The sequence below is a fragment of the Phyllopteryx taeniolatus genome, chromosome 4 (genome assembly GCF_024500385.1).
Source record: "Phyllopteryx taeniolatus isolate TA_2022b chromosome 4, UOR_Ptae_1.2, whole genome shotgun sequence".
Lineage (NCBI taxonomy): Eukaryota > Metazoa > Chordata > Actinopteri > Syngnathiformes > Syngnathidae > Phyllopteryx > Phyllopteryx taeniolatus.
The window spans coordinates 33,319,675-33,345,977 of record NC_084505.1 but is presented as its reverse complement, the minus strand read 5'-3'; the positions used below and the strand labels follow the sequence as shown (position 1 = coordinate 33,345,977).

The 26,303-nt window shown below is 40.0% G+C and overlaps 2 protein-coding genes across 6 annotated transcripts in view; one reads left to right on the top strand and one right to left on the bottom strand.

Moving 5' to 3' along the window:
• LOC133477292 (beta-1,3-galactosyltransferase 2-like) overlaps positions 1 to 26,303 on the top strand; it is a 71,443-nt gene that overhangs the window by 20,143 nt on the left and 24,997 nt on the right. For all 5 annotated transcript variants that reach the window (XM_061771908.1, XM_061771904.1, XM_061771907.1 and 2 more), the window contains 2 exons: positions 15,542 to 16,515; positions 18,506 to 18,657. The gene's annotated coding sequence lies outside the window, so the exon portion shown is untranslated. The remainder of the gene's footprint in view (positions 1 to 15,541; positions 16,516 to 18,505; positions 18,658 to 26,303) is intronic.
• LOC133477290 (vasorin-like) lies at positions 1,674 to 25,343 on the bottom strand. The gene is made up of 2 exons (XM_061771896.1): positions 25,078 to 25,343; positions 1,674 to 5,885 (listed from the first exon to the last, which is right to left on the bottom strand). Exon 2 carries the CDS (start codon positions 5,862 to 5,864, stop codon positions 3,729 to 3,731), a length of 2,136 nt encoding a protein of 711 aa, XP_061627880.1. The 5' UTR covers positions 5,865 to 5,885; positions 25,078 to 25,343; the 3' UTR covers positions 1,674 to 3,728.

The window sequence follows — 26,303 nt, the reverse complement described above, 5'->3', positions numbered from 1 at the left end:
TGATCTGACAGATGTGTCAATTACCCTACTTCCTCAAAGAATGCACAGCTAAAAGGCTATGCTAATGTCAATTTTGTTTGTCGCGTGACAGGAGCGATTAGTTCCTTGTTAAAAATGCTATGAGTTATAAAACCTCACGGTTTACCGACCTAAAAAAAGTGGAATTCGACGTTTACAGGAACACTAACATTGAATCCCCTCTCCCTTGCAGTCAGTTGTTTTAAAAAAAAAAAAAAAAAAAAGTTGAATTTCGTCTTTAGCCCAATTGAACAGGGGTGTGTTGACTTTGTACATCTATTGTAGCTTCCCTTTGTTATAGTCGCATTATTTACTGTTTTGATTGTGTTAACAGAAATAAATACATATGCACTAGTGATTTTTTCTTAATTGTATGAATAATTTTTGCGATGGGTGCCCTTTTTGTGCCTAGAGCACCTGCTCACAAAAATGTCTGTGCACATGCCTGATACAGACAGTTTTAACATATATGATGAAGTGTTTTTTTTCTTTTTTAACAGCAAACTCACCTTGAAGGGGAAGTTAACTGTTTATTTAATACAGCAGCACATGTTTTTCAGCCTGTAGCGTGAGCAATACTGTAAGAATGAATTTATTTGCTTGACAGGTGAAACTTGAGCAGCAAATTCAGCAGAGACACCCACACCATTCTACCGCTGGATGTGGTCATTTATGCATTCATTAAAAAATTGGCAAGCTTATTAATACTCTTGTCTGTTTTATGTCAAATTAGACTTTTTTTTTTCTTTTCCAGGGTCTTACACAGGGATCATTCAAATCTTTATTTCAAATGCAGTGTGACTGCAATTCACGGTGCTAAGGTGGTTGTTTTTCTTCACTGATGAAATAAGTCATAGACACATTGTTATAGCAGTCCGTAGGGCTTAATCGTGAACATTGTAAGGATCTGTCTGCAGTGTACTTTTACCCTCTGCTTTCCTCATCTGTGTACCTCCAGCAGGGCTCCACTATATCTATTACTACCAGATGATTGTTCCCATAATTTGAGCGCCCTCAAGCAGCCCCAGCACCCTGCAAAAGTCCATGTGGGAGAGCTTTTAAACAAGAAGCACATTGCGCTGCAAGTCTGGACTTCATTTTTCTTAACCGTTAAAGCCTTTGTCACTCACGATATTGGTTGGATTATACTTTGACCAAACGACACGATGACCCAATTTGCACCTAAAACACATTATTTTGATTCTTCGATCGTACAATTTCCTTGATTTAACCAAAATGTTCGGATATGTTGAAGATGCCAATGACCCATTAACAAGAAAACCACAAATGGCAAAATAAGGGAGTTTAGTCATATGTTCTTGGCTATGAGAAAGATAGAAAATGGACGCAAACCAACATAAAGTCCCAAAGTAATCTCATTGTGGTCGAGGTTAGTGAATTCGCATGTATGCATGAGTGAAATAAGATAATATAGGCTCTGTGTGTGTGTGTGCTTTAACGGGAAATCCTCCCTCAGATGGCACAATACTAGCTTCTACTTGAAACCGCTGCGATTTAAGGCATGTGGAAAAACTAGTGCACCATTTAAGTGGCTAGTTACACTTTCAACGTACTTGGATACAGGCATAGTAATTACTTCCATGCTAAAGTTACAATTACCACGTAATTAGGTACAGCGACACAATGTAATGAGAACCAGTGCAAGGATTATATCAAAAAGTCCGCCTTTATTTGCAGTAGTCCTGTCAATATTAGTCGTATATACGAAATATACAAAGTCAGGTCGGCTCACCTTTTTTGACACAAACCTATTAAGTCAGGGTTTCATTTTTGAATGAAGACGGACAACCTTGAAATAACTTTCAGAATATCTATCATTTCAATTCAACGCACGACACTGTTGTATAGAAAATGTATATTTTTTAATACTGTCCTTGTTGGCATAATTTTCTGACAAAACACTTTTGACAAACAATACACAGCACGATGGTGCTTTAGCGACCATGTTGCAAACAGCTGCTGGTCCCTTTCATAGTCCAAAGCAGCATAAAATGTTTCCAGTTGATGCGTTAATTGGCTTTGCAGATGGTACATATATGTGTGACGTATGAATTCACATTATATTGCAGTCAGTCACGAAAACCTGACAAAGCAGTTTTACCTTTTCTTTTTTTTCTTTTTTTTTTTTAAAAAAAAGCTGTTTAATTATCATGTAGCTTCATCTGTAGCCAAGATGTAACATTTTGTTTTATGAGCATTGTTTTAAAACACATCTGCATGCCTAGTGGCACTCTGCTGTAAAACATTTACACTTTAGCTGGTTAAGATTTCTCTCTTCGCACAAGAAGAGGATTAAAAAAAAAAGCTCACAATGATGATCAAGATAAAATAGTTGACTTCAGGGGGACAGAAGTTTGGAAAAGACTCTTTATTATACGAGTCTTTCAATCTAAATTTTTGGCCTTTGTCCTCAGAATGACGGTATGACATATCTTGCAGTGTCAGCAAAATCAAAAACTGTTATTTAAATTTTGAATTACATATCACAAGACCGGTCTTTGAGAATGGAAGCGCTTTCTTGGATGGTGCTACTTTGCACAATTATCTATCTTCGCTAAAACCGCTTGGGCGAGGCTATTGCTGGTCATTTTGACCATTCTTGGCCAGATTCTGGTACTTGAATGACAATTAGAACTTACATCTACACAAGCACGAGTACAGATACAAATAAAAAAAAGATTAACATGTCGTTTTGTACAAAGTTGATGACTACCTGAGTCCTATATTATTTAGTAACATCCATCTCAGCATCCATTGCAAAGAATTACTACAATCATTAGTGACTTGTAGGCAGGTTCCCCCACTCCCCCCCACCCAATGTAAAAACAATTAAAGTTTCAAATCGCAATAACAGCAATACTGAATTGACATATGGCAAAAACAATATAAAACATCAACAATTATCCTAACAACAGCCAGACAAAACAGCCTTCCTGTCACGGCACGACAAAGTGGGCAGACTCAGTGGCTCGTCATGCAGTCCATTTGTCTTTCACGGCCAATTTAGCTCCCACAGAGCTAAAAGCGATTGGACGTGTGGAGAGAATTACAGATGGGTGTGTTGACAGAGTACAATCCAACTTGGTATGCTTGGAAGTTTAGCTCCACAAATGTCAGTGAGTCTGGTCGACAATATTTGAAGCGTTATCTGACCAGTGATGTTATTGCATGATGGTAACAGTGGAAAGTAATAGCAAAACTCCTTTCAGTTCCGGTTTAAATGCAGCTGAGTCAAAGCGTATCAAAGTTCAAATCTTCATGTTTTATATCGTGCATAGCTACGATTTCCTCCAGTTTCGCGCCCAAGTCCAGCAACAGATTTTACAACTCATTCACTGTTTCCTTGAACAAGAAACAGTTTTAAAACAAACCATTGTCAACAGTTGTGTCCATGTTAAAAATAATGGCACTTTTTCTGCTACAAGGTCTTTTCTTGTCAATTGCACTTTGTTTAATCACTTGGTTAGGTTTTTCTCACCACCAAACCCATTTGAAACCACAGTCTGCTCGTTGTCCCGTAGTGGTTTAGCTCATTTCCAATATGCTGTAAATCTGACTACTACTCCTCATTCTCTGAATGGGCAATCCAGTCAGTAGTAATGTCATTTTACAAACCAAAGGATAAGTGCCACACTCAAACTGGAACAAAACCTTACAATGCTTAACCACTACACATATATTATTGCATCTTAGAAATACGATGGCTTAAGGGATGATCGATTGTTATTTGAGGGTGAGTGTCCTTGCATCAATGGTACCTCATAGTCCAAATTGCCATTTTGTTGCAAGGACGTGGGCGGCTTTGGAGTGTGACAACGGTCAATCTCAGTCTGTTTGTGGGGTTTTGGACCCTTTCCCCCATTTTCCGGACATGCCTTGATGCCCTCCACTTCCAAGGAATCATCAGGATCAGCAGGACCGAGCTCGAGCTCCATTCCTGCCTTCCTCTGCCTCCTTTTTCTCAGACAGATGATCAGAGCAGCCACCAATGCCAACACCACCACCAGTGCCAGAGCAGCTATGGCAGGAATGAGAGTATATGTGAGTGAGCTCTGTGTCTCCACTCGGGGTTCTAAGGATGTCAGTGGAACCCCTGCAGTCCGAGCTTCCGTGCAGGACCCAGTCTCCACTGAGCTGTTGACCCTTGTGGTCATTCTCTCCCCAAGGGGACTTGCACAGACTAAGTAGGTACAGTTGGGTCTGAGTCCACGCAGCGTGTACTCAGGGTAGGATGCCGGTACACTCAAAATAATGGGGCGGCGGTCGGGGCCCGAGAGATTGCTATAGGTCAGCCTGATGCCACGGATATTTGGCCGTGTCTTGATGAAGAGTTGCAGATCAAGGAGAATAGAGGTGGAGGTCACCTGGCGGGAGCTGATGGCATCAAGTTTTGCATGAACCGTGGAAGCCTCAACAGACACTTCTGTTTCTGAAAGTTTTGGTCGTTGAGGTACGTCGTTGACATTTTCACAATAGAGTCCAGATGTTCCTGAAGGACACAGGCAGCCCAGTTGCCCCATTGGGTAAAAATTACAAGTGCCACCATTTAGACAGATGTTTGGTGGACAGATGTGGTGGTCGTATTCCTCACTGGTGGAGCTAGGGTAGGCAGGAGATTCTGATGGAAGCGGGTCTGTTTTTGAGTCCAGGGTTTGTTCACTTGGTGGTGGGGGAGGAGGAGGAGGAGGAGGAATTGCATTGGTATGGGTTGTTTCTTGGGACGTGGTAGGACCTTGTGGTGCTAGAGTACTCCCCACGGGTGTCTTCATCAGCAAAGTTGTGGTCGGTGGACATCCCAAATCCGTGTGGTCCAGTACTGAAAGCTTCTTCCCAGCGTTAGCTAGAGGAAAGTGACACCTGGTCTCCTCAAGCCTCCCTAGATTTATAATCTTCTCTTTAAGCCATACTACAAACCAAGCGAGGGGACACAAACAATTGAATGGATTCTCAGCTGCTGCCAGATATATCAGTCTAGGGAAGGTCTGGAAAAAGTCTTGGGGAAATCCCTGAAGATTGAGACCACTGAGATCTAATTCTTGGAGCCCGGTGAGTTTCTGAAAGTCTTCTGTCCTGAGCTCACCCAATGGATTGGCAGATAGGTTGAGCTTGATCAAGCCCTTTAAGGAGTCCTTCTTTAGGGCTGGAGGAACCTCTGCTAATTGGTTCATGGAGATGTCTAGCTCGTGGAGATTCCTCAAGGAGGCTACAAGATCTTCATGCAAAGAGATAAGCCCAAGAGAAGCCATTTTAAGGGCTTCTAAGTGGGGTGTCTGAAGGGCTGAGACATCCATGTTTGGGATGTTGTTGTAACTCAGGTCTAGAAGCAGAAGCCTGGGTAAATTAAGGGAGGGCAAGGAGGTGAGTTTGTTCCCTTGAAGCTTGAGTTCCAGTAGCATTTCTAAACCTTCAAAAGCTTCTTGATTGATGCTCTGGATGAGATTTTGGTGGAGATACAGTCTCTCAAGCTGCACCAAGCCAGAAAAGCTGTCTTTGGAAATGTGTGTAATGACATTAGAGGACAAATCCAAGTTCTTCAGCTTCGACAACACCTTGAATACACTATCCGGAAGCTCTCCCAACTCATTCTGGCTAAGATCTAGCAAATCCAAGTCCCCTAGACCTGTGAAGTCGTTTCGGGTCAAAGCATTGATGCCGTTTTGGAAGATGTAAAGATTGACAGTGCTGGCTGGGACTCGGGGCACAGTGTTGGACCGTCGATTGATGCAAAATATTGAGCCCGGACTGTGACAAGTACACTCTGCTGGGCACTCGAAGGATGAAACCAGACTGGAGGAGAGGAAAAGGAGCACGAGATGAGGCAACATGGTAATTCCAGGCTTAGAACTCTGAAAGACAAAATGGAGACAAAAAAACAAAACAAAAACGTGTTAATAGTGATTCGTGACTTTGGCTGGTCACAGAGACTGGAAATAAATGATGAAGGCGGTTTGTAAAGATGTTACTTTAAGACGGATCATCTACCTTTATATTAATTCCAGATTAGCTCTTTTTCAGCCCTTATTTTTTAAGGGTGTGTGTTTTTTTTTTAAAGGCTTTCAGGACTGACGGCATCACTATATCCCTAAGCCAAGAATCTGCCATCAAGACTTACAACGCCAGTTCCTACTTTTTCAGTCTTAATTAAATGTGACACAGTATTCAGACATTAGGTCTTCTCCTTCGCGTGCCGTAGAACCTGTGCCATTAACGACGTGAAAAAGAAACATGGCCGTTGACATAAAGCAAAGCGGGTCAAGACACCCACCCGAGATCAACGGCCAACATGCAACATATTTCGCATGGTTAACGGCAGCAGATGGACAGTCACCGACGCAGCTGGATTAAGTTACCCACAATGCACTGCAGCCATTGCTCACTGTGAGACAAACCCACATGAACCTTTGTCCTCCCTGTAATAAGAGTATTTGGGGGAGAAAAATATAAGCGGGTGGGGTGAAAGGATGCAGACAAAAAAAAGGGAGTGGGTAGATATTTTTACAAGCTTTTCACAAGTCTGTCTAAGGCGGAACAATCCAAAATTATCATGATCTAGTTTAAAAAAAAAAATGCAATTTTAATCGAATCTAAAATAAATATATCATGTTCTCGCTACATATAAATGCTAAGTGTTACATATAAATAGTTCTCATAACAATTAAATAGGGTTTAAAGTTTCTGCATGAGCTTCATCTTGTGCATTTGTATATTGCTTATCTCAGCATATTACTCAGTGGTTCTATTGCTAACGTTCTTACTGTAGTATTTGTACACAAAATCTGCCAAGCTCCACGTCACCAACCTCACCTGACATCCTGTAGAAATGCCCGCGTCAGTGTTCGATCTGTGGCTGTATAATTATGAAAATTATTTTAATTGTTCTGATGTGGGCGGCACGGTGATCGACTGGTTAGCACATCTGCCTCACAGTTCTGAGGACCGGGGTTCAAATCCTGGCCCCACCTGTGTGCAGTTTGCATATTCTCCCCGTGCCTGTGTGGGGTTTCTCCGGGCACTCCGCTTTCCTCCCACATCACAAAAACATGCATAGTAGGTTGATTGAAGACTCTAAATTGCCCGTAGGTGTGAATGTGTGCGCGAATGTTTGTTTGTTTCTATGTGCCCTGTGATTGGCTGGCGACCAGTTCAGGGTGTACCCCGCCTATCGCCCGAAGATTGCTGGGATAGGCTCCAGCACGCCCGCGACCCTTAGTGAGGATAAGCGGAACGGAAGATGAATGAATGAATGTTCTGGTGTGTGAAGTCACTTCTGCAATTTTCAGTTTTTCTTCGCTCTAATTGGAACACAGTCTTCTATTGTATGTTTCTTTTCTATCAAGTAGTGCTGAAGCATCAAAAGAACTCCCGTGGATGAATCTCTGCAGGCGGCTCGACTCACTATAGGTCGTTAATTTATTTGGCATTCCGATGAAGAGCGTTAGGTGGATTAAAGAACTCAGGTAAAAGATAAACTGGAGATATGGGTTGTAAAATAACCATGATTGCGTCAATATAAGGGGGCTCTGTAGTTGTGGCTTGTGAAAAGATGTACTTTACACAAACGTACAGTTTTTCTTCGTTGTTTGGAAATCAGATGTCTACTGGACAGAGGTAGAAGAGGGACAAAGGGGGTGGGAGTAAATAATAAAGGTACGAAAGAGCAAAGATGGGGAACATAAATTACATTCGAGAACATGTTTCCAAAGGGAGATTACTTCATTTTCTTGGAGAGGAAAAACAAACATTCACTCCCACTCCCTCAAACTCCCCAAAGTGGAATATCCTGTTACTTCATGCCTGACAAGCTCAGAAGTCACTTTAAGGCTCGGAATCACTCCAAAATGCAATTGTCTCAACGGAATGTGAATATGTGCAACCTGGCTGTTGTGTAATCCAAACATTGAGTTGTAGTGTAGGATGTTAGCTCACAGGGCTGGGACAAAATATCAATATTTTATATGGTGCATCGTTATGTCAGTACAGGTTAGCACAGTGAGTTAGTGGTTAGCAGGTTGGCCTCACAGTTCTAAGATTCGGGGTTCAAATGTCAGCGTTTGGACTTTACATGTTCTTCCCGGGGTTTTCTCCAGGTACTGCGGCTTTCTCCCTCATTCGAAAAACATCCAGAGTTAGGCTGCAGCTTACCCGCAAAAATGGATGGATGGTTTTCTCGTCCATTTACTGCTAGAAAATGTTCCTACATGCCATATTGTGTTAACTTGTAAAATACTTGAACAATCCACATTTTTCCAACGTCAGATTGACACAGTTACAAGTTAGAGTTTAAGGAAAAAGTTAGCGGCTACTAACCATAGGGGGGACCATCTCCCGTGTGGGCCGTAAACACCTGACAACTGCTGTCTAGACTACAGAGTGACAAGTACATTGGGGTCTATATTAAGATGACCAGTCACTTAGAAAAGAATTGAGTTTCTCTAAGTGTTAGATTTATTGCCATTCTGATGCCGTGTGGTAACTGTGCTCTAAAACATGACGTGGCCTCTGAACTCATAACTCATGGTGTACACCATAGATGGGCACAATAATCGATGGAATGATTGTTCAGTAGTAGTTGTTCATTTCTGTCTATTCTTTGGAATGGATTTATCGGGTCTTGAAGCAACTGAGGCAAAATGGAGCGCACAACTCAATGGAAACCATTCATCGATTTTCTAGACGGCTTATCATGTGCAGGGTTGCAACTGAACTGGAGTCTATCCCAGATGATTTTGGGTTGAAAGTAGGGTTGGGCGCTACATCAATGTCAATATGTATCGCGTTAGACACGTGATCGAGATCCATAGAAAATACGTTCGATAGAAACAAATGTGGAAGAAAACTACGCCGCCCGGAAGGCATTTTGGGGGACGCTACAGAGGCTTTCGGGCTCATTTCTTTATTTGCCGGGACACTGTTGTATATGATACTCTTGCAGAGAGAACAAAAAGCTAGTCAGAGAATTGAGAGACACCCTAAGTCTCTATTCTCTCGACCTATCACGGCGCAGCTAAGCACATTTGGTTCAGTCATCAAAGTCACTCGCTCTTTGGAATTGAAACCTCGAACTTTTAGAAGAAATAACTTGAGTAACATTTTAGCAATTTAATGTTTTGCCATCGTGTATTTTACCATCTCAGCCACTGACTGTCAAGCCGGCTGCAACAGCGATTGTTCATACAGGCACAGTGTTGTACTTGAAAGAGTTCAATGAACGAAAGTTCATGAACAAGTTCATATTTTGGATAATCTGATCCAGTGGCGGTTCTAGGAGCGGCCAGTGGCCCGCAAACACTCCTGGGTTTATCTAGTGTCCGCCAGAAATGGACTGGTCTTGCGATACCAAATGGATTATTAAAAATAAATCCTCCATAAATACTAGATACTATACTAGTTACTTTATGGAATGCAGGAGCTTGTGTGCTCACCTCTTAATATCTTGCTGCTCCTGAGCCAGTTGTGTCTGCCAGCAACAGGAAATCAGCCGTCGAAAAAGCTCCTTGTAAATATGCCACAAGGCATCTGGCAACACAAGCAAACCTCTCAGACAGCTCGACTCTTCTCTTCGTCCTAAAATGATACTGTTTTTTTGTTTTTCTTTATTTGGATCCTGCGGTTGTTTTTGCTATTTTTATCTCTTTGCTAATCAAAACTTGGCTCAGGTCTTTCCCTCTTCTCTCGCCAAAAGTCAGCCGTGATAGGCTCCAGCTCACCTAACCAGACTAACCTTTCTTCAACCTCCTGAGTGGCCAAATAAAACTGGATGCTTTGTCATGTGGATTTGACTAATGGCGATTTATTGGCCATTGGAGTCAAAACACCAGAATTTGGTACATACATTACATTTAGACATTGTATGCAGTGGACGTTTGGGGTTGTGACTGGACTTTTCTGACAAAATATTCAGTCAGCACCCTCCCCTTTGACGACTGTATTCTGGCCACTCTGAAAAACCCTTTGGGCCCAGTCTGTCCACCCCTCTAAATTCGGTCTAGAATGCCACTGATTGTATCGTGCACCCCATGGGATAAGGCAATGTACAAAGCATCTGGCTGACTATCAGATAGAAGATTCTAGTACCAGACTATGGACACCTGACTTAGTGAGCAAAGGCTCAAAGCCTAAGGACATCACCAAGAACGACCAAGTCTGGACTGGTTGACCCCTGGTTCCCTGACTCACTTCCTAAACTAGACAATAAACCAACCAAGTTCTTTTCATAGAACTGCTTTTCAGCAACAAATCTCCACCAAAATATTTTTACCTTGAGGCAACCACGAGTCTAATTGCTCCCACTTTTCTTAATGAGCTGCTTACATCTGGAAGCGATGTCTGACCTGCAGACGAAAGCCGAAAGAGGCAAGAGAAACTGTAAATGTTTTTCAAGCTAAAGATTCCCCAAGGTTTTCATTCTCGTTTTCCAGACAATAAACCTTCCTCTACTTCCTACCACTGTCCATGCAAATGACATCTGCTTCACGGCCTGTATCGACAACCAAACAACGCATATTGTAGGGCCTGTTTACACAAGACCCAAATGGATAAAATCTGTCCCAACGGAATCACATTACTTCCATACGTCAAATTTTACAGCCAGTTTATGAAGAGATTTCAAAAGCTGGTGTTGAGACACAACGGTTACCAGCAATCTGGTAGTCATTGAGGTTTCCATCACCTTTGAGAATTAAACAAATTGGCACACTCTTGCTCTGTATTTATTTATCTCATGCCTTGTTGCGTCCCTCGAGCCCTGTTGAACACAGTCGTCCGGCCTCTGGCTGGCTACAATTTGCTCTGTTGCTTGGTTCCCCTTCATTTCCGACAAGTCCAAACAGGTCCACAACTAAACTGACCTTTGACCGGAAAACCAGACCAGTTGCTATTGAACCATTTAAAATGTTTAATTGTTCTCTTAAGGGCTTTGCTATGTCATCGTTAGTTGATTAAGGTATGTTTTTCTTTAACAGAAAGATGTATTAGTCATAATTATGTTTTCATAGTATGCCAATTTTTTTTAAAACAAACTCCAAGTTTGAAATAAACCATTTGTATTGAGAAAATCGAATTAACGATTTAAATTGCAATCCCCAGGTTAAAATTACTTGCTTTGATTTAAATACAATAAAAAGTGTTTAAAATATTGTTATAATAGCAGCTGCGGGCATTAAAATAATAGCATTAAAGATTATTTTAAAATTTAATGAAAAATAGTGTTAAGAAATAGCATCAAAAAAAGGATTTGAAACTATAATTTAAATAATAGCTTTAAAAATATGTTTTAAAATATTGGGACTATAATAGCATTAAAATGAGTGTTTCACAATTTTCTTAAAATAATAGCTTTAAAAATATTGTTAAAGAAATAGAAGTAAAAATAGCATTACAAATTGAGTTAGAATAATAGCATTAAAAATAGCTTTTAAAACTGAGTTAAAAAAATATTTTAATGTACTTTTACTATAACAACATTGAAAATAGCATTTAAGATGGATTTAAAATAATATTTAAAAAGTTAAGTTTAAAGTTACCGTGACAATAATTGCATTGAAAATTATATTTTTGTTGGTAAAATGTAGCATTAAAATAATATTAAAAAATCGTAAACATTTTAAAGAATTGCAATAAATTACAGCCTTGAAAAATAGCGGAAGAAAACGGCGTCTTGGTTGTTATGATTATAACCCAACAATCCATTGCAAGTAAAAGAATATAATTAATAAAGACACTTTCCAGATCAGCTTTAGACATACTCTGCTTCTGGTGCACCAACTTAATAAATCGTCAACCAGATGCGCAAGAACGGACACGTGCGTGCACACATGCACACATGCACACACACACACACTCACAAAACTAAAAAGTGTCCCCCGCTGCTTGGATCACCTCGTTACAGCAGTGTTAGTTCAAGAGTGTCAGCGGATTTACTGCTGACAAGAACTTGGAAGTATACTATAGGAACTGCTACACACGCACGCACACACACACGGATTATTCAGCAAATGAGTATGCCACAATTTATTAACAACATTAAACGATGTCTGTGTATGTCTGTGTGTGTGGGTATGTGTGTGTGTGGAGGAGGACTTATGTTTACTTAAGTCACTTATCTATTTACTTAAACTCCTCACAAATCCTTCAGTAAAGTAAACACACACACACTGTGTAGCAAAGGAATCAATTAGAGCGTTTGTCTGCCTACACGGGTTCCAATCTTGCGACCTTGACTGCAGCAATGAGAAACAATGGCTTCATTCTGCACCACATCACACAAGTCTGACTTTTAACCGTCTACTTGGCCCATTTTGTTGTTTTTGTTTTGTTTTGTTTTGACCACGAGAGCAGACATGATCCCTGACATTTTTTAACAGTGTGAAAGCAGACGTAAAACCGCTCGCCTCCACCAGAGTAGACAAATACGGAAGCCACTGAGGTTTTCCAAGATGGAAAACATTGTGGCGCACAACACAGTTTTATTGTTCTTTGTAGCATAGTTTGAGAAGGACTCTATGTATAGTGTGTATGGTGTGCACAGTATGTGTATGGCCGCTGAAATGCTTTCACAAGCACTACTGAAAGACGTGTGTCGTACTGATATGCTCAAGTTGAAATGCTGTCATATTTGGAAAAATATATCATGTTTGAGACTACGGCAGAGTGGCCCATGACCGGAGAGAGCCAATCGCAATCGTCGGCTTTAGAAGGAGGAAGCGATATGAGAAAGAATCTGAGCTTATGAGGTTATTTTTCAAATTGTAATCATGGAAATTTACCAAAGCACCTGTAATTTAATGACACTTTTTCTTCCAGTAAGGTATTGGATACCAATTACATAACTTTTATAATGAAATCATTACATACTCCAGTTACATGTAATTAGTTACTCCCCAACACTGACTAAAACACGACTGAGTGTAATTTGTGAGGGCATTTCACTTGTGTTTGTGAAAATGATGTCCCTGAAGGCGCCTCATATTTTACTGATGACTTCAATTCAGTCTCATCCGGGGTTGGGGGGGAGGGCCTGAAAACATGAGCACACTCGTGGCGAGGCGCTCGACTCGACACACGACTGTGACGTTCCCCGAGGCCTGTTGTCAGGCTCGGGACGGAGGCAAAATGATGCTGTTGTGTGGCAGGAAGGGCTGTACGCACTCGCACGCACACACATAACCTAATTTGATTTCACACTGATAACATGGTTAATGCTTCTTTGTTGGAAAGACACAAAAGGGACTTCTGACATGGTTATGCTCTATTAAAAATAGCACGGTGCCTTAATCGGCCATGGCATCACATGGTAAAAAGAAGAAGAAGAAGTCATAATATGGAATAAACACGCATGTTATCAGTTTTGGAGAACATGACGCCCCAGTGGAGGTCACGCTGAAGCCGAGGACAACTAATTCAGTTCAGACTGGTCCAAAAAGAACATGGCTTCCATGTGGTTTTCGTTCAAGTTTAAAGTCATGATGGCACGGCTTCTCATTGGCTTCACGATTGTACTAAAAATCCGTTCCAGCTTCCCAAAAACAAAACAAAAAACAAAAAATTATATTTTGTTTTTGGTTTTATTTAATGGGAAAATTGCCCTCTACAAGATTGTACTTTATAAATGACATAATTAAGTTTCCTCCCACATCCCAAAAACATGCATGGTCGGTTGATTTAGGACTCTAAATTGCCATTAGGTGTGAATGTGTGCGCGGATGGTTGTTTGTTTCTATGTGCCCTGTGATTGGCTGGCGACCAGTTCAGGCTGTACCCCACCTCTCGCCTGAAGATTGCTGGGATAGGCTCCAGCACGCCCGCGACCCTAGTGAGGAGAAGCGGCTCAGAAAATGGATGGATGGATGAAAGAGAATTAAACAGTTTTTGTCGCACTGCATCAACTTTGGGTTGCCATTTTGCTGCTCCCTGTGGTGTGCCCGCCTTGGCCACCTGGGGGCAGCATAAAATAGACAGATGGGATGCCGCTCCTGCTCGCTCATCTCAGGTCTTTGCATTTGTGTTCAAATAGCCGTTGCTAAAATGGGAATATATGTGTATATATAAGCGCTGTTGTTACCACTAGCATTATGTTAGCAGACCGAAAAGTGAAACAACATGGTTGTTTCAAATATGTGTAATTCTCCTAGTTTTGTTTAGTTTGACAGTAAACTTCAACTGGGAGTGTCATTGAACAGATTTGTTCTCTATTGGCATTTAAATGTTGACGTTACTATAATAAGTCAATTTTTTTTGAGGCAGCAAGGGGGATAATTTGTGATTTTTGGCACCCCGACCTCAATATTTAACTTATTTTGAAACCCTCCGCTGCAGTGGAGGTCATGAAGCTGTAGTATGCAATCAAGTTCGAATGAGTGCTACATTTATGGGATGTCAAAAGTCTAAATGAACCAATCAAAGGCAACAGAGATATATCACCTTTACATCTTCTAGACCTGTCTCATAAATCTTTTTTCTTTCCAACAAGAACCATCTGCTGACCGGTGAACATCCAACTCTGAAACGTTTGTAACCGTGGCGACTCCGCTGCTTGACTGCTCGTCTCGGAGCGAGCGTGTTTGTTGATGGAGCGTCTCGGTCTGGCGAGAGGCTATGGCTACGCTCATCGTAACAAATGGCACTCGGCCCAATGTGCGCGCATGAAGAGAAACGACTTAAAAAAAAAAAAACAACGAAAATATGCACTGGTTGCCGGCCACTTCATTAGGTACACCTTCAAATTGCGATCCAAATCCATTCTAAGGGTTGATCAACAAAATCCATTAAACGAGTCAGCTGCTTCTATTTTTTGAATGACAGTGAATCTATGAAGAAAAGTATTGTCCACTAAATGTGAGCGTGAACCAAATAAAATTATGACTCTAGGGCTAAAATGCTTTTTAATGGGGACATATTATGAAAGGTTGACTTTTTAATGTCTTGTTTATAAATAGCCCACCGATTCAGTGTAAAATTAAACAACCAAGTAAATCTTTTGGTATCCGCAAATAAAATGGTTCTGCAAATTGTTCTGCGCGTCCGCAACAATGTTACATGACACTGAGGCTAATTTGAATAAGCGACAAACCGACACAGAGTTTGTCCGCCCGTGGTGTGATCAGCAAGGCTGGGTCAGATCCAGAACCACTACACCGTCTACGCTATCTGAAACAACAACATTATATTTAAGCGCAGCGCTCATGTTCGAACTTCATGTTACAGTGCGCCAGGGTGTACCCCACCTTTTTCCCAAAGTCAGCTGGGAGAGGCTCCAGCATACCCGCGACTTTAATGAGGACAAGCGTTATAGAAGATGGATCTCCTTACAAAAAAAACCAACTCACAATGAATAATGGATTTGCTATGTAACTTCTTCTACCTGGCGCTGGTGTCTGTACATACCTCATCTAAAACTAACTTTGCTGATGTTTTATGGGCCACACGCACTCTAAAAACACACCTCTGCTAATCGCTTGTCTCATTTGTTTGGATCTGTTTGTTGTCTATTTCACATGGCTTTCAGCTCTCATCTGTGAACAAGATGTCCAAAAACCACACAAGCTGCAGGACGCGTGCAAAGAAACGACGTCTCTTAAGGTACGGTAACACACACAAAAAAAAAAGTTACACAAACATTGTTCAAACCACGCTTCATACAGAAAATGTTGTAATGTGCATGTCAGGCCACTAGTTGGCACCATTTTCATTTACCAATAATGATTTACCTTTTTACTTGTTCAGTTTGAGACCTGCTTCTAGAACTAAACTCTACTGTAATGTAGATCTCATTTGGGCCTTTCATTTACATGACACCAGTGATTTTGGGAGTCTAACGTGTTTCAAAGGAAAGCATTACATTGCAATGTAAATGCTAAAAACGCTAGTATGTAGAAACAGACATGCAGGAATACTGTGTCCAGTAAAGTATTCATTTGCATATCCTATCTTCGCTGACTTAGAGTTCGTCCAGATGTTTCCTTACATTGACATCGCCACCTACTGGCCTGGCATGCATAGTACAGTGTTTTATTTTGTCTTTTTTGCAGATATGCGTGATCACGTATTCTTTGGATAACACTGTTATCTGTATGTGAAACATTTTAAAGAAAAACATTTGCATTTTTACCAGTTGACAAGTAAACACGCTTTATCATCCAAACACTCAACTTGATTTGTTGAACTATTTGCTCATTTAATTTGAACATTACCATCTGTTTGTCAAAAAAATAACCATACAAGAAGCAGGTGATTTTATAACAAATAAGTAGCTGTCGAGATGTCCCGATCCTTTCATATTTTATTAAAGCGTTTAGTGGAAGATGAAAATGTGAGTCATCCGTCTCTCTGCATGCTTTCAGTCTCTAGTCTGCTTTGTCATTTTGTTCTTCATATGGCCCGATGATGTGGACCACGCGAGGCCCCCCCTCCCCAAATGGTGACTTTTCACCTCCTAATCCTCAGAAAGCCCGCAGCGAGGCCTGCGACATGGACATCATTGTGAGTGTGCTTTTCTGTGCATGATGTTGCATAGGTATTATGTTGAATCATGCATTTTCATAGACGCACAGCTCTAGATACAGATGGTAGCCTTCGGCTGGCGTTCTCAAACTCGGGTCAGCGACCCGTAGCTTTGGGGTCCACAAAATGATTTGCAAAAAAACGGATATGTTGTATTATTTCAAAAAGACCATGCCTACATTTTGAGAACCTATGCACCAATAAACCAATGACACCTCCCTACCTTAGCTTTGGGCCAGTTCAAAGCTCTGATATGATTTTGACGAATCAACACATAAATCAAATTTTCTTCCCAGCTACCACCACATGTATAGGCCTACTGCCACTCAATAAATGTTTGGTAATATTAGTTTTCTGTAACAAGTAATTCACTAATCCAGCTTTTATACCAAAACATGCAAAACAGCCTGTTATTTACATACACACTGCACAAGTGTGCATGCTCTCACAGTGACTCCCTCGAACTCTCCCACACACACACACACACACACACACACACACACACACACACACACACACACATATTCAACACTAAATTATGCCACGATGGGCAAAATAAACACAATGGGATGGGTAAATTGAACACATTGCCTTACTTTAGAAGACTTGTCAACAGCCAGTGTGAGATGGCTGTGGATAAATATTCTTCCCGTCCCACTACGGATCACCTACAAGTTGTGCTGTGCCCCAATACATACTTTCGGGTTGACTAGGTTTCTCATCCACACTGTGACTGCCATGGCTGGGCATCATCGCCAATCACTGCCAGTCACCTTTGCGCCCACCTCCCCACGCCTTGTCTTTTGCCGAGATCAGGCGAGATCAAGTGTTCTCAGAGTAGATTACATTTTGCTGATATCCATGCATGAATAATTTGTAACTCTTTCGAAGAAAATGTGTATTACTGTACTTTTTGTTTGTTTGTTTGTTTGTTTTTTTAGAGCAAAAGGCATATTTCTTCAAGAATATACTCGAGTTTTTTTTTTTTTAAGAATAAAGGCATTTTTTCCTGGAATAAAATATGTAATTTTTAAAAATGCACTTGTTAATATTACATTCTTCCCTTGTTGAAATTTAATATTATAATATTACAACTTCACTGTGAAAATAATCCAACTTTATTCTCAAAGCATTGCTACCCATGTATAATACCCACCCCCAAAGTTGACCTCAAGTTAACCCTTCTCCCCATGTATAATGCATTTTTACAATGCATGATTTTGCTTCTACATGTTCAAAACATGAAGTATTATCTGTATTTTGTTAGCTTTTTCAAATAATTATTCTGAAGTTAAGCACTTTATTTGAACATGTAACTTTCTTTTGATTTACTTGCCCTTATTTTGAAATTCACAGCCCTACTTTTATTTAGTAAATGAGAAAACACACAGTTGTGCTCATAAGTTTGATTGCCTAGGCAGCATTTGTAAGATGGGTACAATTCTTTAAAGAAAACTTGAAGGGCCAGGTGAATCACATTTAATTTTATTTTATTGGGATTAAAATTAAACTGTCAAGCATTTCAAAAAAAGTAGTCATTAAACAAAACATAACCATAAAGAAATTTATGGTTGTTGTTCAGTCATCGGTCCTATTAAAAAAAAAAAAAAAAAAAAAAAAAACTATTTCACAAATTCTGCCAGGGTATGTAAACTTATGAGCACAACTGTACATATATGCAGTCATATGTACGCCTGTCATATTGGAATGAAAGTGTAGGCTTCACCTTTTTCATAACCTCTAGGTGGGGGTAGCATATTGGAATGAAAGTGTACAGCTTTTTCATAACCTCTAGATGTGAAAGTTTTTTTCCAATTCCCCTATACTTGTGTATACTGTGCACTATTGACTTTTGACAATTTGAATTTGTTGTTGACTTTACTTTTTTTTTTTTTTTTTTTAAATAGGTGGCTTTTGAAATCATTTGGAGGTACACGTTGTAGTTATATTTAATTACCATTGTGATTAGGAGGAGGTGGTAAGAATTTCCCCGCTGGACCCAAAACGTTTGAGAGGCCCTGGCCTCGGGATTGAGAAGCGCTCGAGAAGGCCGAAGTTGTGACCTGTGAACACCTCCGAGGCACGAGCGGTGACTGGAGGAGCGGCTTGTACGACAACGGTGTAAGTTACACGGACATGCGTGTCATATCGTCTGATCTGAGGTTACGGGATAACTGAGCAAACGTCCCCTCAGGTGACAGAACTGCTGTGCTTTTGTCTTCCTGTCTACCCCTTTTTCATGCATCCATTCTACAACACTTTTGCATGTTTATGGATAAATGCAAGTTTTGCACATATCTGGAAAAATTGAAGTAGTTAACAGTTTATATACAGTACGTTGGTGAAATTCACACCCTCAGGAGAAATGCAGACACAGTGTTGTGGTAACCTTCAGGTGGCACTACAGCAAACTACAGGTGGTAGGTATGAATGTTATGTAGGTAGGTTAAATCACATAATAGCGCTTCAGCAAACATCAGTGTAGGTTCGGAAAGTAGATAGCCAGGTAGGTAGATGGGTAGGTAAGTAGGGACTAGGAAAGCATGCATTTAAAAAAAAATACAAAATTTAAGTAGGGAGTTATGCTGCTAGGGATATACAGATAGCTGAAAGATAGATATATAGATGTCAAGGTAGGTAGGCATGTTTGACTTGTAAGTACTATGGCAGATAGGTGGCTATAAGCGGATATGTAGGTAGTTGTGTTGGTTTGTGCAGAGCTAGTAGGTAGGTAGGTAGGTATGCATGTTGGATTGTAGTAGTAGTGGTAGTGTAGCTAGCAAGCTAACTAGATATGTAGATAAGTGGACATGCTTGTTGATAGGTAGAAAAATAGGAAGGTAGCTAGGCTTGTGGGGACTGTGGAGGTAGTAGGTAGGTTAGTAAGTATGTTGGATTGTAGGTAAGTAGATGGTTAGGAAGCTAAATAGGTTGATGGCTACAGAAGGTAGGCATTTTGACTTGTCGGTAGCTAAGTGATAGGGTTGCACGATATTGGAACAAATATTATTTTTATTTTTTTTAAACCTGCCATACATATTGCGATGTGAAATAATACAGGATCAGTGTTGGGAAGTTAATTATTTTACACGCCCAAGTTCAAAGTTCAGTTCATCATTTCAAAAATGAATGAGTTCAGTTTATAGTTCATAATTTTGAACTTAGTTCACTGGTCCAAAAATAAACTAGTTCATCGTTCTTTTTTTTCCAGTATGTTGCTGACGGGCTATTACCCTAAAAAAAAAATAGCTTTTCATTTCCCCATTGTTGGCACCCATTCAGTCCACACTAGTAGCTAGCTGCAGCTTTCACCCTACAATCTCAAAAACGAGGAAAAACTTGTCGCTTAAATTGTGTTTTTTAATATGATGAATTAAAACAAAAACAGGACTGTTGTTCTTAATGTGTAAACAAAAACATGCAACACAGTATGACAGGAACGACAGTGAAAGGACATTAGTCAATTCCTCGCAGCTCTGGCTGACTATATTAACAAAATTATTTATCTGTTCTTATTACAAAACAAAATAAATTCCATATTATCACAGTGTGATCGTACAGTGTTTTAACTAAAGCATTCTGATGAAAAATAATTTTCCTAGTAATCCATTTTTACAATTATGTACTGTATTACAAAAGAACACATTCACTCCCATTTACACAGTGTCCCTGAATGCAACTGCTGCCTGCCTGCCTGAATTCATTCAGAAGAGCGAAATAGGAAATGCAGCAGGTGACCTTTTAATCTTTTGAGCATGTCCGAACAGGTCCCTCTGCTGGTCACTTTTAATATTACAGTTGATTCACTGTATATTACAGTACACCAACATCGCAGCAGACTATATGTGACTATTGCACACACGTACATTGCGATGACGATGCACAAAAAAAATCTCGCACAGTCCTTGTAGGTAGTCACGTAAGAAGGTAGGTAAGTACAAAGATAGGTAGCAGGCCCGCTAGACATGTAGCTAAGCTGATATGTTGCGTAATCGGTATGTTGACTTGAAGGTACAGTAGCTCGAAAGATAGGCAAGTAGGTGGTAGGAAAACTAAATTAAAGATGAACATACCACATCAGGTTCAAACATCAACACTTCATCTAGCAGTGTTTCTCAAAGTGTGGCCGTACGCATATTACTAGTGGTATGCGGGCTTCCTCTAGTGGTACACAAAAGAATCACCAAATTAATTGTTGAAACTTTGATGCCATTCGTTCATAATGTCGCCGCCAGAGCGAAGATCTACGCCTCCGTACGCCGGTGCCTCCTGGTACCACTGAGGAATGTGCATGGCGAGAGCTCTTTATAGAAACGTCGCGCTCGTTACCTTCCTACTGAGGCACCGTGTTTATACAACACACTGAGGGGATGAGGGGGGGAGGTACTTGGAGACACACTTCATGGCTTATAAAAGGAGTAGAAAGCCCTAAAGCCTCCCTTGGGGGGGGCGGGTGGGGGGTGACTTCTAAGAGGAAAAGAAGTTCCCCTCTGGTGAGCGTGCTGAGGCTCGGGTCTGTCCGTGTAGTTTTGCTTCTACAATTCCTGAAGTGTCAAGATGACCTGTAAAGATGTAATGTGAGCCTGTTTGTCACTGAAATCTAAAACCAAGTTACATATACAACAGCAGACTACGTTACCATCAATTCTACAATGCTGCAAAAAAAACAAAAAACTGTACACATGAGGATAAAATAGAAATGTATAGATATTGTTAGGAGAATAAAATTATGTATTTTTGAAGAGGGGGGGGAAGAAATTGTAATGTTACAAAAAAAAAAAAATATTTAAAAATAAATAAATACACAATACTGTTGTGTATGTAGGTATTTCTGAGAGAAAAAAAGTTGTATTTTATGAAGAAAATAGACAATACTACAAGAATAAAGATGGATTATTACACAAAAAGACATGAGAATAATGTACTTTTGCAAGAAAAAAGACGTAATGCTACGAGAATAAAGTTCTATTTTCATGGAGGGAAGTCATAATACGAAAATAAAGTCATGATAGAATGAGAATTTTTTTTGTTTGTTTTATTTTTTTAAAGAAACAAAGACGTACCAATGATATTACAAGAGCAAAGTGGTGCTTTCACGAGACAGTGAAAAAAACATGATGTTTGTTGAATGAAGTTGTGCTAAACACAACCTTGTCCAAAATAAAGAATTTTTGCAAGCCACAATATTCGAGCCAAAACCATTAAGAAGCCTCTAGGGGGATCAAGAGCAAGGTTTCAAGCTTAAAAGCGTGGCATATTAATGCCTCTTTAAAAATATGCAATGTGACGTGGTGAAAATTGTGTGGCTTATAGGAAATGCCAAAGTCATCGTGATATAAGTAGCATTAATCACTGTTGAGTGATCATTAGCAAAATATTTTGGCTTTTGTTTGAGCTGAGTAGAAGTGCAGTACAGTATAACATACAAGACCAAAACGCATGCTGAAAAGAAATGACGGATTCTGCTACATTCCACATTTGTGACGGGATTCATTTGGCCCCGGAGGCTTGCATTTGCAACTGAACTCTTATTGCCCTCCGTCAAAGAAAGAATCCTATTAATTTCGAAGGAAATTTGACAAAAGATGGTGGCTGAAGCTTTCAAAGATTACAGTAAGAACATTTTTGACTGTTTATCATATATATACAGACACACACACACACACACAAATGAGACCAAGTTCAATCATTTCAACTTTTGCAACCGTAAATGTGACCTATAGCTTGTACAACTAAATCGAGAATTCAAAAAAAAAAAAACATCTTTTTAAGAGGGGAAGTAAAAAATATATATGACCCAGAAGTGTGCACACCCTTTTATACTGCAACTGGGGATGTGGCTGCGCTCACAATCACTTTCAGACTTGTGTTAACCTTAACCCTGTGCCTCTGATTGACCCCAAACAAGGTTCAGCTCATCTAGCAGCCTCTGTCTTACGAACATCCACTTGCTTAATGCTAACACACAATGCGAAACGCCATAAACGGGCTACAAAAGTAGCATGCAGTAGTTGTAAACTTTTAAACAACGCATATATTTGAACGCAAACGGTGCAGCAACAAACATAGACAGTATACAGTATATAACAATACTCACAGGCATATCTGCGAAAAACGACTATTATTACGACAGCTTTTGAAAATCATAAAACCCATTTTTATTCCTTGGCTTTCAAGCAAGCATGAGACTGGCCTCGTTTTAGTGTTTTATTAATTTTTAACTTTGTTATTGCTTTACAGTTTTTAATCGTTTTATCTTCAATTGTGTTTTCTTCACGTAGGGCACTTTACTTCATCTGTGTTTCTTTTTAAAGTGCTCTATAGATAAAAGTTGAGTTGAGGTTCTTCATGTTTCGTCATCAAATCTTTGCGTGTTACAAAGTATATTATATGTCTGAATGGTACCTTGACTGACAAGTCACCTGACCAAATTAATCTTACTTCACACCGAGCAGCATTTTGGCACATAGGAAATATTTTTCTAAAAAGAAGCTTCAAGCTATTTATTGCCACTCCCGGTTGAGGTTTTAATGTCAAAATCTAAAGACAAAACAAAGACAATTACCTATTATGTATTTAAAACAACCACATAAACTGTCCTGTTCTAATGGAAAGTTTTATTTTGAGTTACCAAACAAAACAAACTGTTAACTCAAGGTGTCACTGTATTTGTAATTTGTATACAGGCAATTAAAAACCTAAATATGTCCATTTTTAAAGCCCACTAAGCGGAGCAGTTAGTGTGGCTGATAACAACACATGCGCGCGCGCACACACACACACACACACACACACACACACACTGACACGCACAAACTTAGTAAGACTTGTTCACCTTGTACCTCTTAACTTCCTTGATTAAGCTTATTCAAGTCCCTTATTGGGGATCTTTCCTTGAATTCAGTTGTCATGGCGGCGTGACCGCAGCACTTATGAGCTGACCCCTCGGGATTACTCCAACCTGGGAAGCAGGGGGGGGGGGGGCTCCACCTTGAGGTGCTCGCCCTTGCAACATCCCCCCCCCACCCCCCAAAAGAAAAACTTAATTAAATTGCTGAGGCAGCAAGTCAGGAATGTTTGCTTTCCTCGCGCTCCGCCTCAGCCTTCTTTGCTATTCTCAGCCTTCTTCTTCTTCTTCTTCTTCTTCTTCTTCTTCTTCTTCTCCGATCCTGGTCACAACAACAAGCCTCTTGGTTTTGAGGAAACAGGAGAACTCCAGCTGAAGAGGGTCCCCATTCATTGCTGTTCAGCTTCTTGGCAATACTTCTATTAGTTTTAGTTCCTTATTAGCTTGTCAACCTTTTTCTGTAACCGTCTTATTGATTTAGATGATTTAAAATGTGGTCAGTCATATTCTTCAGTTTCTTGGAAGGCTTACTGCTGCATGGCACCTAAAGAACCCTATGGATTTCGAATGGTGTCTTAGCCAAGATCAAGAACTCAATAAATTTTTAATCATATCCAAGAAACCCACTTGATTTTTTTTTGCTTTTGTTTTTTTTGGTCTTCCAGGGTTTACTGTGATATGTCCAATTACAATTGTATTTTTTAGTCTTTGTTTTTTTTGTAGTTTTGACAGTTTATTGTTGTTATATGTCGGACCAAGAAAAGAGACTGAATGTGAAATCTTTGGTGCCCTACATTTTTTTCCCACTCTTTTCTTTTTCGCTTCATGAGGATCATTTTCATATGCCAAATCAAGAACCGTAATGCTTTTGGCAAATTGTGCCACCGGCATCTGAGTTTGAATGATTTCCAAGCCTTGTTTAGTCCTTGAAGCATTATTGTTAAGCGTTTCAGCAATGCGTATGAGAGCAGTTCAATAGTGTGTATGAGCACATTTCAGCAGTGCATGAGAGTGTTTCAGCAGTGTTTGAGAGTGTTTCAGTAGTGAGCATGACTGCATTATAGCAATGCGTACGAGTCTTTCAGTAATGTCTGAGAGTGTTTCATGTGTGTGTATGAGAGCAGTTCAATAGCGTGTATGAGCACATTTCCGCAGTGCATGAGTGTTTCAGCAGTGTTTGAGAGTGTTTCAGTAGTGAGCATGACTACATTCTAGCAATGTGTACGAGCCTTTCAGTAAAGTCTGAGAGTGTTTCATGAGTGTGTATATGAGAGCAGTTCAATAGTGCGTATATAAAAGCATTTCAATACTGTATGTGAGCGTTAAAGAAACTCAGTAGAGGGGGATATATTAGGGAAAAAAATATTTGTAGTGTGTATGAACGCATTTCAGTAGTATGTATGAGAGCACTTAAGGTGTGTGGGAGAGCGTTTCAGTAGTATGAATGAGAGCGGTTCAGTAGCGTGTGAGAGCATTTCAGTAATGGAAATAAGTGAAAACATTAGAGTAGCGTATGAGAGCACTCCAGTAGGTTTGTTTTTATGTGAGAGGTAAATCCTGAACGATCTCTCATTCATTCACCCGCGTCCAGATTTTCCTCATCGTGTTATCTTTCCACGCACGACAGTACATACACGTGTGGTGTGCGTGGGTGAAAGAGATCAAAACACAAAAAAAGGCGAGATGTCACTTACCCTTTACGACGCGATCTAGACAAAAATAAAAAATAATAAAAATCCGAGCGGGATATACGTTGGAGTCCAAACTTTGTGTCCAAACTTTGCGGGTAAACACAAAACCGCGTTGCCCGTGCGTCCCACGCGGAAAGGTTTTGGAGTCTCCACGCGACGCGTCCGCTCTCTGCCGTGTCCCGATCCAAACTGCGGGAGTGTTCCGCCTGCACGCGCAAAAACTTGGGAGGAGGCGCACAGAAGAGCGATGAGGCGGAGTCTACCTGCGTGAAAGATCCGAACCGCAAGTGTGCACACTAAATAAACAAACAAACAAGCAGATTTAAAGAAAACAAATTGGACTCTAAAGGGACATGCAAAAAAAGAAAAAGAAAAGAAACCTGTTTCTCATCCTAACATGAAAGTATAGTCCATTGCATGTGTAAAAGACCCTTACACATTTGGGTTTGCATTTCTGGGTGAAAATGAGGTTGGGTTATATTTTTACCTGGGATTTTATTATAAGGACATTGCTGCTTTACTTGCAAGTTGTCACCATTATGTTGTGTCTTGAGAGACATTTTGAAGGAATATAGAATAAAGGGTGCAGTGACCCTCGACCGGCAATTTTATTTAATTTTTTTCATTGAAAAACAAACAAAAAACAGCAACTTTTAAAATGAATTATATCAAGACATCTCATATATAATGTAGCATATCGTCGCCCCCCTCCAGGTTGATTTAGATTATGATCATCATCATCATCATCATCAAAGAATAGTAGGAGTTTTGAAATCAGAAGTCGGTAAAAATTGTTCCAATATTATTCAGTTTATTTTAAAAGGAGTATGGGTAACAAAAAAAAAACGAAAATAAAGTTTCTCATTTGAGTGAGAAATAAGTTTTTTTTTTTTTTTTTTGTCCCCCCCACCCCCCATGTGCCTTTCGGGGCTCCGTACTAGTCAGCTTCTTCTGATCATCCTTGAGATGGTTCTACACCTTCATTGGAGTGCAGCTGTCTTTGATTATACTGATTAGACTTGATTAGGAAAGCCACACCCCTGTCTATATAAGACTTTACAGCTCACAATGCATGTCAGAGTAAATTAGAATTATGAGGTCAAAGGAACTGGGATTTTTTTTTTAATTTTCTATGTGCTACAATCATCAAAATAATACATATTTTAAATATGAAATACTTCACTCTAGAGTGTGTGCAGTTCATCTCTATAATTTCACTTTTTGAATTT

Coding starts and splice junctions, on each gene's coding strand:
- LOC133477290 (XM_061771896.1), bottom strand. CDS start 5,864: ATGTTGCCTCATCTCGTGCTCCTTTTCCTCTCCTCCAGTCTGGTTTCA.